This window comes from Arachis hypogaea, chromosome 4 (assembly GCF_003086295.3).
Source record: "Arachis hypogaea cultivar Tifrunner chromosome 4, arahy.Tifrunner.gnm2.J5K5, whole genome shotgun sequence".
Classification (NCBI taxonomy): domain Eukaryota; kingdom Viridiplantae; phylum Streptophyta; class Magnoliopsida; order Fabales; family Fabaceae; genus Arachis; species Arachis hypogaea.
Genome location: NC_092039.1, coordinates 16,588,323 through 16,605,138, shown reverse-complemented (window position 1 = coordinate 16,605,138; position 16,816 = coordinate 16,588,323). Strand labels below are relative to the sequence as shown.

The following is a 16,816-nucleotide window of genomic DNA, read 5'->3' as shown; positions in this document are numbered from 1 at the left end:
CGTTGCCGGGGATTGTTCAAGTTTTGAGCAAGCTTTTGGTAACATCAGTGCCAGGATCCGGCAACAACACCAAATTTTTGGCGTTATTGCCCGGGATTGTTCAAGTTTGGACAACTGACGGTTCATCTTGTTGCTTAGATTAGGTATTTATTTTTTTCGAAATTCTTAAAGATGAGTTCTAGAGTTTCATGATGATTTGTTGAAGTCTGGCTGGCTGAGAAGCCATGTCTAATCTCATTGGACCGAGGTTTCAACTTATCACCACAGGAGCTTGTTGATTTCTATCAATCTTGCTCTTGGAGCAGTGATCTGCTAAGGCTTGGCTGGCCTCTGGCCATGTCTAGTGTTTTGGACCGAAGCTTTCTTTGAAAGCTTGGCTGGCTGTGAAGCCATGTCTAATTCCTGGACCGGAGTCTTAGACTAGCATTGCACTGATTCCTGGAATTCTCATTGAGAATTTTGATATCTTTTTCCATTTAATTTTCGAAAAACACAAAAAAATTTTACAAAATCATAAAATCCAAAAATATTTCTTGTTTGAGTCTAGTGTCTCATCATAAGTTTGGTGTCAATTGCATGCATTCATGTGTCTAAGTGATCTTCAAGATGTTCTTGATGATTTACTTGCTCTGATCTTTGAATTCAATTTGACTTGATAGTTTTGTGTGTCTCATGCATTTTCATTCTGTTAGTGTCAGTAGTATACAAACTGCTAAGTTTGGTGTCTTGCATGCATTGTTATTTGATTCTTGTTGCATTTTGGTTTGTCCTTATTATTAAAAATCCAAAAATATTTTTAATTTGTGTCTTTTCAAGTCAATAATACAGAGAATTGAAGATTCAGAACATACAGCAGAGGAATTGCACAGAAAAAGCTGGGCGTTCAAAACGCCCAGTGAAGAAGGACAGACTGGCGTTTAAACGCCAGCCAGGGTACCTGGTTGGGCGTTTAACGCCCAAAAGGGTAGCATTTTGGGCGTTAAACGCCAGAATGGATACCATTCTGGGCGTTTAACGCCAGGATGGCTAGAAGGGAAGATTTTGTTTTCAAATCAAATTTTTTTTAAGTTTTCAAAATCTTTTCAAAATCAAATCTTTTTCAAATCAATTTTTCAATCAAATCTTCTTCAAAACCAATTTCTTTCCATTTTTTTTTATACTTACTATCAATTAATGATTTGATTCAACATTTCAAGTATGTTACCTTTTCTGTTGAGAAAGGTTTAATGTTTGAATCATATCTTTTCTTGTTAGTCAAGTTTTTAATTTTCAAATCAAATCTTTTTTTTAAAAATGTTTTTCAAATCATATCTTCTCAATGACATTTTTTTAAATCAATCATATCTTCTTAACCACATCTTTTTCAGAATAGTTTTCAATCAAATCCTTTTGATTTCTAATTTCAAAATCTTTTTCAAAAATCACTTGATTTCTTTTCCATTTTCATTTTCGAAAATTAAATAATGTTTTTCAAAAATGTTTTCAAAATTTTTCACTTAATTTTCGAAAATTACTTCCCTCCTTCTCACATCCTTCTATTTATGGACTAACACTATCCCTTAATGCAAAATTCGAACTCCATTTTCTCTGATAAGTTCGAAGTTTCTACTTCTGTCTTCTACTTTTCTTTTCCTCTGACACCTAAAGGAATCTCTATACTGTGACATAGAGGATTCCACATTTTCTTGTTCCCTTCTCTTTCTTATGAGCAGGAGCAAAGACAAAGGCATTCTTGTTGAGGCTGATCCTGAACCTGAAAGGACCTTGAAGAGAAAGCTAAGAGAAGCCAAAGCACAACTCTCTTTAGAGCACCTGAACGAATTCTTCAAGGAAGAAGAACTCATGGCAGCCGAAAACAACAACAATGCCAACAATGCAAGGAAGGTGCTGGGTGACTTTACTGCACCTACTCCCGACTTCTATGGGAGAAGCATCTCTATCCCTGCCATTGGAGCAAACAACTTTGAGCTTAAGCCTCAATTAGTTTCTCTAATGCAACAGAATTGCAAGTTCCATGGACTTCCACTGGAAGATCCTCATCAGTTTTTAGCTGAGTTCTTGCAAATCTGTGACACTGTCAAGACTAATGGGGTTGACCCTGAGGTCTACAGACTGATGCTATTCCCTTTTGCTGTAAGAGACAGAGCTAGAACATGGTTGGATTCTCAACCTAAAGAAAGCCTGGACTCTTGGGAAAAGCTAGTCAATGCCTTCTTGGCAAAGTTCTTTCCACCTCAAAAATTGAGTAAGCTTAGAGTGGAAGTCCAAACCTTCAGACAGAAGGAAGGAGAATCCCTCTATGAAGCTTGGGAAAGATACAAACAATTGATCAGAAAGTGTCCCACTGATATGCTTTCTGAATGGAGCATCATAGGTATTTTCTATGATGGTCTCTCTGAACTGTCCAAGATGTCTTTGGATAGCTCTTCTGGAGGATCTCTTCATCTGAAGAAGACGCCTACTGAAGCTCAAGAACTGATTGAAATGGTTGCAAATAACCAATTCATGTACACTTCTGAAAGAAATCCTGTGAACAATGGGACTAGTCAGAAGAAAGGAGTTCTTGAGATTGACACTCTGAATGCCATATTGGCTCAGAATAAAATATTGATTCAACAAGTCAATATGATTTCTCAAAGTCTGTCTGGAATGCAAAATGCACCAAGCAGTACTAAAGAGGCTTCATCTGAGGAAGAAGCTTATGATCCTGAGAACCCTTCAATGGAAGAGGTGAATTACATGGGAGAACCCTATGGAAACACCTATAATCCTTCATGGAGAAATCATCCAAATCTTTCATGGAAGGATCAACAGAGACCTCAACAAGGTTTCAATAACAATAATGGTGGAAGAAACAGGTTTAGCAATAGCAAGCCTTTTCCATCACCTTCTCAGCAACAGACAGAGAGCTCTAAGCAGAATAACTCTGACTTAGCAACCATGGTCTCTGATCTGATCAAAACCACTCAAAGTTTCATGACTGAAACTAGGTCCTCCATTAGAAATTTGGAAGGACAAGTGGGTCAGCTGAGCAAGAAAATTACTGAACTCCCTCCAAGTACTCTCCCAAGCAATACAGAAGAAAATCCAAAAGGAGAGTGCAAAGCCATCAACTTGGCCGAATCCTGGGAGGGAGGAGAGGCAGTAAACGCCACTGAGGAAGGCCTCACTGGGCGTCCACTGGCCTCCAATGAGTTCCCCAATGAGGAACCATGGGAATCTGAGGCTCAAAATGAGACCATAGAGATTCCATTGGACTTACTTCTGCCATTCATGAGCTCTGATGAGTATTCTTCCTCTGAAGAGGATGAGTATGTCACTGAAGAGCAAGTTGCTAAATACCTTGGAGCAATCATGAAGCTAAATGACAAGTTATTTGGAAATGAGACTTGGGAGGATGAACCTCCTTTGCTCACCAAAGAACTGGATGACTTGTCTAGGCAGAAATTGCCTCAAAAGAGGCAAGATCCTGGGAAGTTTTCTATACCTTGTACCATAGGCACCATGACCTTCAAGAAGGCCTTGTGTGACTTAGGGTCAAGTGTAAACCTCATGCCCCTCTCTGTAATGGAGAAATTAGGGATCTTAGAGGTGCAAGCTGCAAAAATCTCACTAGAGATTGCAGACAACTCAAGAAAACAAGCCTATGGACTTGTAGAGGATGTTCTTGTTAAAGTTGAAGACCATTACATCCCTACTGATTTCATAGTCCTAGAGACTGGGAAGTGCATGGATGAATCCATCATCCTTGGCAGACCCTTCCTAGCCACAGCAAAGGCTGTGATTGATGTTGATAGAGGAGAGTTGATCATTCAAGTGAATGAAGAATCCTTGGTGTTTAAGGCCCAAGGGTATCCCTCTGTCATCATGGAGAGGAAGCATGAAGAGCTTCTCTCAAAACAGAGCCAAACAGAGCCCCCACAGTCAAACTCTAAGTTTGGTGTTGGGAGGCCACAACCAAACTCTAAGTTTGGTGTTGAACCCCCACATTCAAACTCTAAGTTTGGTGTTGGGAAGTTCCAACACGGCTCTGAGCATTTCTGAGGCTCCATGAGAGTCCTCTGTCAAGCTAATGACATTAAAGAAGCGCTTGTTGGGAGGCAACCCAATGTTTTATGATTAATTATTTTCTTTTGTTATTTTATCTTTTTTGTAGGTTGATGATCATGAGAAGTCACAAAATTAACTGAAAAAAGCAAAAACAGAATGAAAAACAGGAAGAAAAATAGCACACCCTGGAGGAAGATGCTGCTGGCGTTCAAACGCCAGTAAGCCTAGCAGTTGGGCGTTTAACGCCCAGTCTGGCACCATTCTGGGCGTTTAACGCCAGAAAGGGGCACCAGACTGGCGTTAAACGCCAGGAAAGGGCAAGAACCTGGCGTTAAACGCCAGGAATGGGCACCAGCCCGGCGTTTAACGCCAGAATTGGCTCAAAACGTGAATTTTGATGCCATTTGGTGCAGGGATGACGTTTCCTTGACACCACAGGATCTGTGGACCCCACAGGACCCCACCACCACTCTCTCTCTTCTTCCCCCATTCACCAATCACCTCAACACTTCTTCCCCAAAAACCCTTCACCTATCAAATCCCATCTTTCTCTTCACCACCCACATCCATCCTTCATAAATCCCCACCAACCTCACCCTTCAAATTCAAACCACTTTCCCTCCCAAACCCACCCATAATGGCCGAACCATTACCCCCCCTCTCTCCTATAAATACCCTTCTTCAACCCTTCATTTTCACACAACCTAAACACCACTTCTCCCCCTCTTTGGCCGAACACACCACCATCTCCCTCTTCCTCATTTCTTCTTCTTCTACTCTCTTCTTTCTTCTTTTGCTCGAGGACGAGCAAACATTTTAAGTTTGGTGTGGTAAAAGCATTGCTTTTTGTTTTTCCATAACCATTTATGGCATCCAAGGCCGGAGAAACCTCTAGAAAGAGGAAAGGGAAGGCAAAAAGCTTCCACCTCCGAGTCATGGGAGATGGAGAGATTCATCTCAAGGGTGCATCAAGACCATTTCTATGAAGAGGATGGAGCACACAAGAGATCCCACTCATCATGAGATCCCTGAGATTCCTCAAGGGATGCACTTTCCTCCACAAAACTATTGGGAGCAATTAAACACCTCCCTAGGAGAACTGAGTTCCAACATGGGACAACTAAGGGTGGAGCATCAAGAACACTCCATCATCCTTCATGAGATTAGAGAAGATCAAAGGATCATGAGGGAGGAGCAACAAAGACAAGGAAGAGACATTGAAGAGCTCAAGCACTCCATAGGATCTTCAAGAGCAAGAAAGAGCCGCCATCACTAAGGTGGACCCGTTCTTTGATTTCCTTGTTCTTTATTCTTCTGTTTTTCGAATTTTATGCTTATGTTTGTCCATGTTTGTGTCTTGTGATCATTAGTGTCTTAGTGTCTATGCCTTAAAGTTATGAATGTCCTATGAATCCATCACCTTTCTTAAATAAAAATGTGCTTAATTAAAAAAGGAAGAATTGCATGAATTTTGAATTTTATAACAGTTAATTATTTTGATGTGGTGGCAATATTTTTGTTCTCTGAATGTATGCTTAAATAGTGCATATGTATCTTGAATTTGTGGTTCATGAATGTTGGCTCTTGAAAGAATGATGAAAAAGGAGACATGTTACTGAGGATCTGAAAAATCATTAAAATGATTCTTGAAGCAAGAAAAAGCTATTCAAAAAAAAATCGAAAAAAAAGAGAGAAAAGAAAACGAAAAAATTATAGAGAAATAAGAGTTGTGATCCAAGGCAAATAAGAGTGTGCTTAAGAACCCTGGACACCTCTAATTGGGGACTTTAGCAAAGCTGAGTCACAATCTGAAAAGGTTCACCCAATTATGTGTCTGTGGCATGTATGTATCCGGTGGTAATACTGGAAGACAGAGTGCTTTGGGCCACAGCCAAGACTCAATAAATAGCTATGTTCAAGAATCATCATACTTTACTAAGAGAATCATTAACACTATCTGGACTCTGAGTTCCTAAAGAAGCCAACCATTCTGAATTTCAAAGGATAGAGTGAGATGCCAAAACTATTCAGAGGCAAAAAGCTAAAAGTCCCGCTCATCTAATTAATATTGATCTTCATAGATGTTTTTGGAATTCATTGCATATTCTCTTCTTTTTATCTTATTTGATTTTCAGTTGCTTGAGGACAAGCAACAATTTAAGTTTGGTGTTGTGATGAGCGGATAATTTGTATACTTTTTGGCATTGTTTTTAGTATGTTTTTGGTATGATCTAGTTAGTTTTTAGTATATTTTTATTAGTTTTTAGTTAAAATTCACTTTTCTGGACTTTACTATGAGTTTGTGTGTTTTTCTGTGATTTCAGGTATTTTCTGGCTGAAATTGAGGGACCTGAGCAAAAATCTGATTCAGAGACCAAAAAGGACTGCAGATGCTGTTGGATTCTGACCTCCCTGCACTCGAAGTGGATTTTCTGGAGCTACAGAAGCCCAATTGGCGCGCTCTCAACGACGTTGGAAAGTAGACATCCTGGGCTTTCCAGCAATATATGATAGTCCATACTTTGCCCAAGATTTGATGGCCCAAACCGGCGTTCAAAGTCACCTCAAGAAATCCCAGCGTTAAACGCTGGAACTGGCACCCAAATGGGAGTTAAACGCCCAAACTGGCACTAAAGCTGGCGTTTAACTCCAAGAAGAGTCTCTGCACGAAAAATGCTTCATTGCTCAGCCCAAGCACACACCAAGTGGGCCCAGAAGAGGATTTTTATGTCATTTACTCATTTCTGTACACCTTAGGCTACTAGTTTTCTATAAGTAGGACCTTTGACTATTGTATTAGAAATCTTTGGATCTTTGGAACCTTTTTCTTTAGATCTTTTGATCACTTTGGGAGGCTGGCCATTCGGCCATGCCTAGACCTTGTTCTTATGTATTTTCAACGGTGGAGCTTCTACACACCATAGATTAAGGTGTGGAGCTCTGCTGTACCTCGAGTATTAATGCAATTACTATTGTTCTTCCATTCAATTCCGCTTGTTCTTTATCCAAGATATCACTTGTTCTTCAACTTGATGAATGTGATGATCCGTGACACTCATCATCATTCTCACCCATGAACAAGGTGACTGACAACCACTCTTGTTCTACAAGCGATCAAGGCCCTAGTGAATATCTCTTGGATTCCTGATTGCACGATGCATGGTTGATCGCCTGACAACCGAGTGCTCGCCTGACAAACGAGCTAACCATTCCGTGAGATCAGAGTCTTCGTGGTATAGGCGAGAACTGATGGCGGCATTCAAGAGAATCCGGAAGGTCTAACCTTGTCTGTGGTGTTCTGAGTAGGATTCAATGACTGAATGACTGTGACGTGCTTCAAACTCCTGAGGGCGGGGCGTTAGTGACAGACGCAAAAGAATCACTGGATTCTATTCCGGCCTGATTGAGAACCGACAGATGAATTCCGCTATGCTGTGACAGAGCATATGCAATCGCTTTCACTGAGAGGATGGGAGGTAGCCACTGACAACGGTGAAACCCTTGCTTAAGCTTGCCATGGAAAGGAGTAAGAAGGATTGGATGAAGACAGTAGGAAAGCAGAGAGACGGAAGGGAAGGCATCTTCATGCGCTTATCTGAAGTTCCTACCAATGAATTACATAAGTATCACTATCCTTACCTTTGTGTTATTTTCGTTCATCACCATATACATTTGAGTTTGCCTGACTAAGATTTACAAGATGACCATAGCTTGCTTCAATACTAACAATCTCCGTGGGATCGACCCTTACTCGCGTAAGGTTTATTACTTGGACGACCCAGTGCACTTGCTGGTTAGTTGTGCGAAGTTGTGTAATGCCATGGTATTGAGCTACCACGTTTTTGGAGCCATTACCGGGGATTATGAGAGTTGTGAAAAAGTATTGTTCACAATTTCGCGCACCAGATGCCTAGCTCCTTTTATCTCATATGTGATTATGACTTAGTTTATTTTTTGAATTTGTTTAAGTTTCTGGATGACTGTAAAGACCTTAACTACTCTGTTACTTAAACTATATGCACCAGTCACTAACAATTTTTGTGCAGGTTTTTTCCTTTCCTCCCTTGATGACAAAAGGGGGATAAAAGAAAGGGAATGTTAGTTTTGGCTTAAGGATTAATAGTGATTGTTAAGAACAATGATGCTTTGTGGTGCTAATTAACTCATTTTATCCTGTGTTGTGTATCAATACCTAGTGTTAATTACTCTGTGTTATTAGTACTATATTGCTTGAAAATTTTGGTCTTGGCTGTTTTTAAGATTTGTTCAGGTAAAGATGTAAGCCATGATCAAGGGGGAGTAATGCTAGCATTGAAGGGGAGCTGCTCACAATCCAAATGTCATCAAAGGAAAATGTTCTTAACTCGTTCAAATTAGTTTTAATTTCCCTATGTTATCATGTTTGTCATCAAGGTGGAGATTGTTGAGTCTAGTTTGATTTTGGGTTAAGTTATGATGACAAACATTGTTTTGGGTGGAAAGCCCAATATTGTTTAATGTGAGTGTTAGTGATGCAGGCCCAAATGTCCAAGATCACATTGCTTCAGTCCAAGACCAGCTAGTGATTCAGCAATGTAAAAGAGCCAAAGCTCTTACTTGTGGCACCGTTTAGAAATTAAATATTTATATGTTTTGCTAAAGGACAGTTGAAAAAAGAAAAAAGGACAAGTGTTGGTATAATAACGCAAGAAGGACAGTTGGCACACTCCCACCACTCCAAGGACACAAGGACATCTCCACTAACCCAAGGTTACTAGCAGAACAATACATGAATCGTGGTTGAGCAAAACACAAACTTGCAGCAGCAGAGAAATAGAGCAGAATGAAAAAGAAGAGCATGCCAAGAAAGAAAGAAACACCAAGGACCACAGAGGTAGTGGACGAGCTCCTCCAGCAGCAGGGGTAGTAGAGCATGATGAAGAAAGACAGCTTGCTAGCTATGCCAGCTCCAACAGGCAGCAAGGACAAGCAAAAGGATGAAGCTACAATGAAGCCAAGTTGAAGATATATAACAAGCTTCACTCCACCATTTCAAAGTCAAGAAAGAGAGAACACACACACTCAGAGCACCATCTTTAACATAGAGCTGGAATATCTTTCTTCTACTCAAGCTTAATTCTGATCTTTGTGTTATGGCTGTCTTGCGTTATTTTCTGTTTTGAGAAAAGGCTAATCTTGTGAGGTTAAAAAGCCAATGAGTGAAAAGGCAAGAGTGGTGCAAAAGAGTCACTGATTTATGATGTAATTTTGGTTTTTGAACTAGGATTAGTTCCCTTACCAAGTTGGGTTAGCACTTGGGAAAATTGAATCTGGTTGATTCCCTTTTCTAGTTGGGTCAGCACTAAGGGAAGCTAAGCTTTTGGTGATGAAAGCTTAAGGGGTAGATACTAGTTGAATTAAGAAAAAATTCGATAGTATTGGTGTATGTAATTTGTGAATGATTAGTGAAAATTCCACCATGGTTTGTGGTGGAGACTGGATGTAGGATACATGGCACAAAGAATCCGAACTAGGATACATGCTGGTCTTCATCTTCTCTTCCCTACTCTTTTATGTTCTGCGTATGAGATAATTTCAAATAATCTCCTGCAACTCGAAGCAACAAATTAACAGAATCTGAAACTTTAAGTTTTAAGCCAACTTGATTCAACCCCCCTTCTCAAGTTCAACTAGAACCATCAATTATCTTTTATAAAATTTCTATTTTTTTTCATTTATATGAGTTCTTTTATTGTTATTGTTATTTTTTTGTATGTAATATTTTTTTTTACTTTGTATTATGGTTCTCTTAATCCTAGTAGAGTACTAAGGAATACTGAGAGTACTAAAAAAAGAATATTAAAATTTATTTAAATATTTAAAATAAAATTATAAGATAACATAAAATAATTATTTAAATTAATGTCATTTTCTACAATTTTTTATTTAAAAGTAATTTTGAATAATGTAATCCAAACAATATTTAGTTTATTATAATCCATTTTGAATAAAAATTACTAAACATAAACCACGTTAATATCAACTCACTTTTGAGCAAAATTAATTTTACAAAATCAATTTTATACATACCTCTATTTGCAAACGGTAATCCAAACACATACATTATCATCCATCTACCTTCAATTGCTGCACGTAATTGTCTTTCCTCATAATTGCTTTTATTTTCAATTTTCGTAAAAAAAATTATTCTCACCGAATTTCAAAATCTCATATTTTGCTGCCATTTTTTAGATGATAACTCGTAGTGGAAGAAAAAATTATTATCAGTATCCTTTGGTTTTGATACTACTGTTAAGTATTAGACAAATGACGCTGGAAAAATATAGAAATGAAAGAAATTAGAAATTGGTATAAAATAACTTTCTTTGAAAATGATAACTTCTCTTTATCACAAAAAGTTTACAATAATACTCTCTCCTTACAAAAGTAGAATACACCTTTCTTTAAATATAGAAGAAAATCTCTCAAAAAAAAATTCTCTATGTAACTCAATGTTACTATTATTCTTGTTGAATGAATTAATTGAAATGAAATAAAAAAAACTCAATTTATAAGTGAGTTTCTTTAATATAAACCATCAGTCAATTTAAAGTATATAATTATTCTCTTTTTCAACCATTAAAAGTCTATAATTATAAACCATGATTATTTTTTATTTTATTTAACTATTATTTTTTATTTTCTAAAATTAGCTTTACTAATTTTTACAATAAGAAAAAGTATAAGTAACCAACAATATTTTTCAATAATATGTGAACAATGTGAATTTAATAAAGTTAAAAAAATAAATTAATCTTAAATTTAATTAGTAACATTAAATCAAGATATAGTATATTTTTATTTGATTAGTGATTATTTATATTATTTAAAATAGTCATTGTTTACCTAACACTCTCCTTACAATAAACAGAAGACAAGCATATCATTCTATGCTAATCACAAATGCTCCAAAATCAAGGTCATGGAGAGCTTTTACACAAATGCGCCTTTTATAATTCCTTTGAACATAAATCGAAAGAGCATCTAGAGAGTTATGCTTTTACACATAAAATACAATAGCTTCCAAGGCTTTATATATAATTTAGTGAGTGTAACTTGTGTTGTTTCATGGTCAATCAAAGAGTATAAAGTCCGGTTTAATAAATTGCTGATACTTAAATTAATTTAGATTGGTTAATTGGTTAATTCAATCTTCTATTTAAATAAATATCGGAGATTTAAATTTTATTTTATACATATAGTAATTTATTAACTAGTAATAGACCTTTAAATAAAACTTAGATCCACAATAAATTAATCTTTAATCTATTGAGTTAAAAAATATCGTGGACAACAAAAAATAAATTGCTAATACATTCTATTAATTTCTTTTAGCAAGACAGAGAAATAAATATAGGTTATCTCAAAAGACAAAGCAATCTCTAAGAATTTAAAAATCTCAAATCCGTTTCTATTCTTGCAAATTTTGAGACAACGCAATCTTTCTGTCAAATTCAACGTTAAAGACTAACAAAAAAATGTCTACGTGAATCGTTAAGTGGAATAGATATCCCTAATGTCCTGTGGTGACAATTCCAAAATAGATAAAAACTAACACGAGACATAGTGAAAATTTGATAGACCTAATTGTCCCTAATTCTTAAATTGAAAAATGCTTCGTAGTGGATTGCATGTTGGTATGAGAACTCTTCTTCTCCGAGTTCACTGTTCTGTTTTCATTCGGTTACTCTTCCGAAAATCGTTCTTCCCCCAATGGCATCTCCTCCTTTGTCGTCAGAGGCTGCAGCTCCAACTCCAACTCCTTCTCCGTCGACGACCACAGCTCAAGCTCTCGGCGACGAGCCCATAAGCAAGAAGTGAGTTTCCCAACTCGTTTCATCTCTAGTGCAATTTGCTCTTCACCTATGTTTTCAGTGCATTAAAGCGTGAATTGAAGATCAGACAGAAAGAAGAGAGAAAGCGTAAGAAGGAAGAGAAGGCCAAAAAGGTAAATTAACCTCCTTCATTCCCATTTATTTCTCTGCATTATGTAGTAATAATATGCAATTTTAACTTTATAAATTAATAACTGTAGGCAGCAAAAGCTCAGAATGCTTAAGCTAACAAGCCTACATCAGCTAATGATAAAGATATAGACTCCACTGTAAGTTTCATCATGTTTTTCAATAGTAATTTTATTTTCTGAAATATTTCATATCTTTTTGGGTGCATCAATACCTTGAGAACAGACTCAAGTACCTTACAGCTCAAAAGACTGAATGCAGGGACGGACATAAGGGGGGCGAGTGGCAGCCTCGGTCCCTCAACTTTTGTTAAGAGTAATAAGTTATTATATATAATTTAATTTTTTTTAAAAAAAAATATTTAGTATTTAGTCTAGTATAAATAAAAATCCAGTTTAATTTAAATATTAATAATTTTTAATATCTAAAAAGTAAGTAACAATATTAAAGAAATCTGAAAGATATTCTTACTAATATTTTTTAATTAAATAAAAAATTTCAAATATCATAAAGTAAATTCTTTTTCTTCTTGTAGCTGTCTTTTTTTATTCATTTGCCATTAGTTCTCTCTGTTTCAACTGCTACAATTAAGAGATCTTTTTCAACTATGAATATTGTGAAAAATAACTTAGAAACAAAATAAAAGATGAATTTCTTGATAATTTTCTTTTAATTATATTGAAAAGAAAATTACTGAAAAATTTTACACAAATTCCATTATCGGTGAATTTTATGATATGAAGAATCGACCATTTCATTAGTAAAAAGTATACACATATTTCTTTTTACTTTAAAATATATTCTCTGTCAATATATTTTTGTAGTACATCTTATATTATATAATATTTTTACATAATTTTTAATATTATATGTGTTATTGACCCCCCATAATATCATTTCTAGATCCGTCCCTGACCGAAGGGATTAACTCATACCTCACAAGTTTTCTGTGACCATGTCAATTAGTCAATACAAAGACAAATATGAGTCATTGGAAAAGGGAAAGTATCTTGAAGATGTCTCTGCCTATTTGTCTCATACTACCCCACCTAATTCTTAGCATTGTGTTTTATGTGGTTTGTTTTTGTTAATTTATAACTTCTTAGTTTGTATATTTGAAATCTAGGCCAGGTCATGATTAAACATCTTTCGAGTTCCAAGCTTGTCTTCTATGACTTGCATGGTGGTGGCTTTAATGTCCAGGTTATTGCTGAAGGTATAAAATAGGAGAAAAGTTTTCATATATTACTCAATCTACTATGACACTGTTTTCAACTTAAGAATTGGGGATAATTAGGTTTTTATTAAATTTTATTGTGTTTCGTGTCAATCTTTATTCATTTTAGAGTTGTCAGCACAAGAGATAATGAACACATCACCAACTTAACCATCTACGTAGGCATTTTTCGTTAGCTTTTAATGTTAGACTCGATAAAAGGATTGCGTTGTTCCAAAATTTGCAAGAACAAAAACCGATTTGAAATTTTTAAATTCTCAAAAATTACGTTGTCCTCGAAATAAAAGTCAAGGATTTGGAGTGGGTATTTACTCTAAGTGAAAGTCACAAATAAAATCTTATACAATTTCTACTTACATAACAATATATATGGTGAAAACTCAGGTCCAATATATATACTAAAATGTCATCTTTACATGAGATTTGTCAATAACAAAACCTACAATACAACAGTAACAGTTTCTACTTTATAGACACTAATAACGGCAATAAATTTGCTCGAGTTCATTGGCCGTCTACCTCAGCAATAAAAGCAACGACTTTGTGGAATGGCACTTTCCTTTTAGGGAGAGTTCCATCTTCATTCTCATCATCATCAAACTCCAACACATAATCATGTTTCTTCCGCTTATTATGGCCCCGCACAACCCTTGCTTTATATAGTGTAGTTGTTCCTGGATACACAGCCAAAACATATGTTCCGGGAGAAAATTCTGGTGCACTAGTTGGATCATTACTGCTAGGAAAAGGAATGATGCTTCTCATGGGAACCTTATATTTCTTCTCACCACTTTCAACTTCTTTAGCATCGCCATTATCAGGCTCCTCATCAACAACTTCAAACTCTTTCGATTCCTCATCGAAACAAACCACTCTCGCAATAATCCATTCTTCTTTTTCAAAGATTTGTGGCATGACCTTAGCTGCTACCTCCTTCCCCTCTAGGCTCCCTGTTATAGAAGAAGGGTTGGACAAGCTTTTCACTTGTTTCTGTCGTTTCGGTTGTTCCACACGTGCTTTGGCCATTCTTTTCTGCTGTTGCGGCAGCGGGGGCAGCCGCGGTAGCGGTGGCGATGGTTGTTGCAATTCTAGAAGGGCATCCAGTTGATTTGCCAGCAAGTCACAAATATTTGCTTCGCAGTTGGATAGATTCATTGCCTGAGTGTACCACACTTTAAGGAGTTCTAATGAATTGTCGTCGGGGTTCTCAACTACTTGAGGAGATGTTTTAAGCTTCTCGTTGAGATCGTTGATCTTCAACAAAATAACCTCTTGCTCTTTAATTATCAGATCAAGCTCTTCCGTTTTATCTAACATTGCAGCAATGTTCGGTGATGACATCTTTTCCACCATGTAAAATTAAATTTTCTTAGCTAGAAGAAAAAAAAAACAAGAATAAGGAATAGTGTTAGTATTGAAACTAAAAAGACTATTTCTGTATTTTTTTAAAAAAAATAATGAACTCAACACAACAACAAAATAGAGTACAGTTTAAACAAAAAAGTAAAAAACTAACTACAAATAAAACATTTCATAATCAACTCCTAAGTTATCTCGATATTACTATGAATAACCAAAGGAATCTGTTCTTTGCCACTCTTCTAGTTCAAAAAGATTTGCACACCACACTTTATGTGGACTAAAACATAAAAAATTATTAGATATTTTTGGTGTTAATTATAATTTTTACACTGTTATATTAATTAATGATAATATTGAAGAGATAAAAAAATTCAAAATTTATCTTATTTAAAATTCTAATTGTTATTGAAATTAATAAATAATAAACAAAGTAAGTTCGAATTAGTTTTTACTAATTTTTTTTTTGTTAGCAAACATTTCATTAATTAAATGATAAGTCACTAACAGATATTTATAACAAAGTCACTTTAAAATATATGACATAAATTAATTGGAGAAAATAAATTTTTGTATTTTATTCTCAAAATACTTAATAATGGCTCTTAAATTTTTTTTCTCATTATTAGTCAACATTTAGCTATGAGAGGGGCAAACTATGAGTGTAAAGTGCGATCTCTAACATTTTTATTTTTTTCTCTCTCATATTTATTTTTTATCTTAATTATAAAATTAATAATGAGAAATCACACTTTACTTCCTCGATTATAAAAAAAAAATTGAAAAGATCAATTTCCAACTATATGTTATTGAGGCCAATTCTCTTCTTCCATAAGCGAATTACAACAAAAAGAACAAAAAAATGAATGATCATATATAAATCCTCTTTATTTTGTTTTTGAAAATAATAATTTTTATTAATTTATTTAAGAAAAAAAATCCCTAATTATTTCAAACTGGAAACTCTGAATCTGACGACACGACATCCTCTAAATCAGTATACTTTCAATCACTAGTAGATAAGTCCAGTAACTGTATATCATTTATCCACACTTTAAAAGTGTATTTTCAATTAACTCTCACTTTATAAATATCTCATGTTAAAAGAAATAAATTCAAGAAATAATATTTCATAAAAAAGAAAATTGATGACGAACCGTGGATAAGGAATTGCAACTTGGATTTTCCTTAAATTGGATTTTCCTTAAGCTAGGACTAATTGATATTTGTGTAGGGTTTTAGAAATGTAATCACATATGGAAAATTAAAAAATTTAGAATTACCAGTTTTTTTTTATTCTTCTTTTATAGTAAATTTAAATTATTTATAAAAAAATTCTTATAAAATAGGATTTATTTTAAGATAAACAGAATTTTATTTTTTATTTGAGAATAAGATAAATATTTATCTTTTTAAATTTAATTTGTTACTTAAGAATAAGATAAATTTTATTTTTAAAAATAAAAAATAAAAGTAAAGTTCTCTCGTACTATAGAGTATTATACTACCACCAAAATAAAATTGTGTTTTATTTGCCATTGACATAAAAAAAACATGCAATTAAAATGACATAGTAATTTAAAAATTTTCGTTAATTTTTTAAAAAGTCATCGAAAATTTAATGAATGGGTGCCTTTTTCCTCCAACAGAATTGGATAAGTTTACCCTCAGATCAGTCCATTTGTTTGTATAAATAGGCAAAATTTATCTCTAAAATTAAATCTGTTTAAATTTCGGACTAAAAGATCGTTTGAGAAGTAGCAGAAGCTATTTTTTTTTTTTGAATTATGAAAAGTCATAATATCCGTATTTGGCACCATTTTAAAAAAAATTTAACTTTTTAAAAAATTAATTCACAATTTTTTAAGAAATGGAAATATATAACTTCTTCTTCTTCTTGATAAGTCATTCTATTACTTCCGTAAAAAAAAATTGACTTTACAATAAAAAAGATCTACTTTTATTTTTGTTTCTACTGAAATACTGACCTTCTACCACCATTTTCATTCTTGTTTCTAGGGGTGGCAACGGGGGCGGGTAGGGGCGGATTTTTGCTCTACCTAACCTCGTCTCATCCTACAATAACCCGGATAGAACTCGTTACGCTTCTATCCGTGGGTAATAAAAAGTTGAACCCTAACCCACTCCGCCCCTATGTTTATTGAAA

The 16,816-nt window shown here is 35.0% G+C and overlaps 1 protein-coding gene and 1 non-coding gene across 2 annotated transcripts; both read right to left on the bottom strand.

Moving 5' to 3' along the window:
- Positions 1-2,247: 2,247 nt before the first annotated feature.
- Positions 2,248-2,355, bottom strand: LOC112798960 (small nucleolar RNA R71). Its single transcript, XR_003200553.1, has one exon. It is a non-coding gene; the product is annotated as a small nucleolar RNA R71 (small nucleolar RNA).
- An 11,439-nt stretch (positions 2,356-13,794) lies between these two features.
- Positions 13,795-14,631, bottom strand: LOC112794691 (SAGA-associated factor 29 homolog A-like). The gene has a single exon (XM_025836672.1). The coding sequence runs from the start codon at positions 14,629-14,631 to the stop codon at positions 13,795-13,797; it is 837 nt and encodes a 278-aa protein (XP_025692457.1).
- Between the last annotated feature and the right edge of the window lie 2,185 nt (positions 14,632-16,816).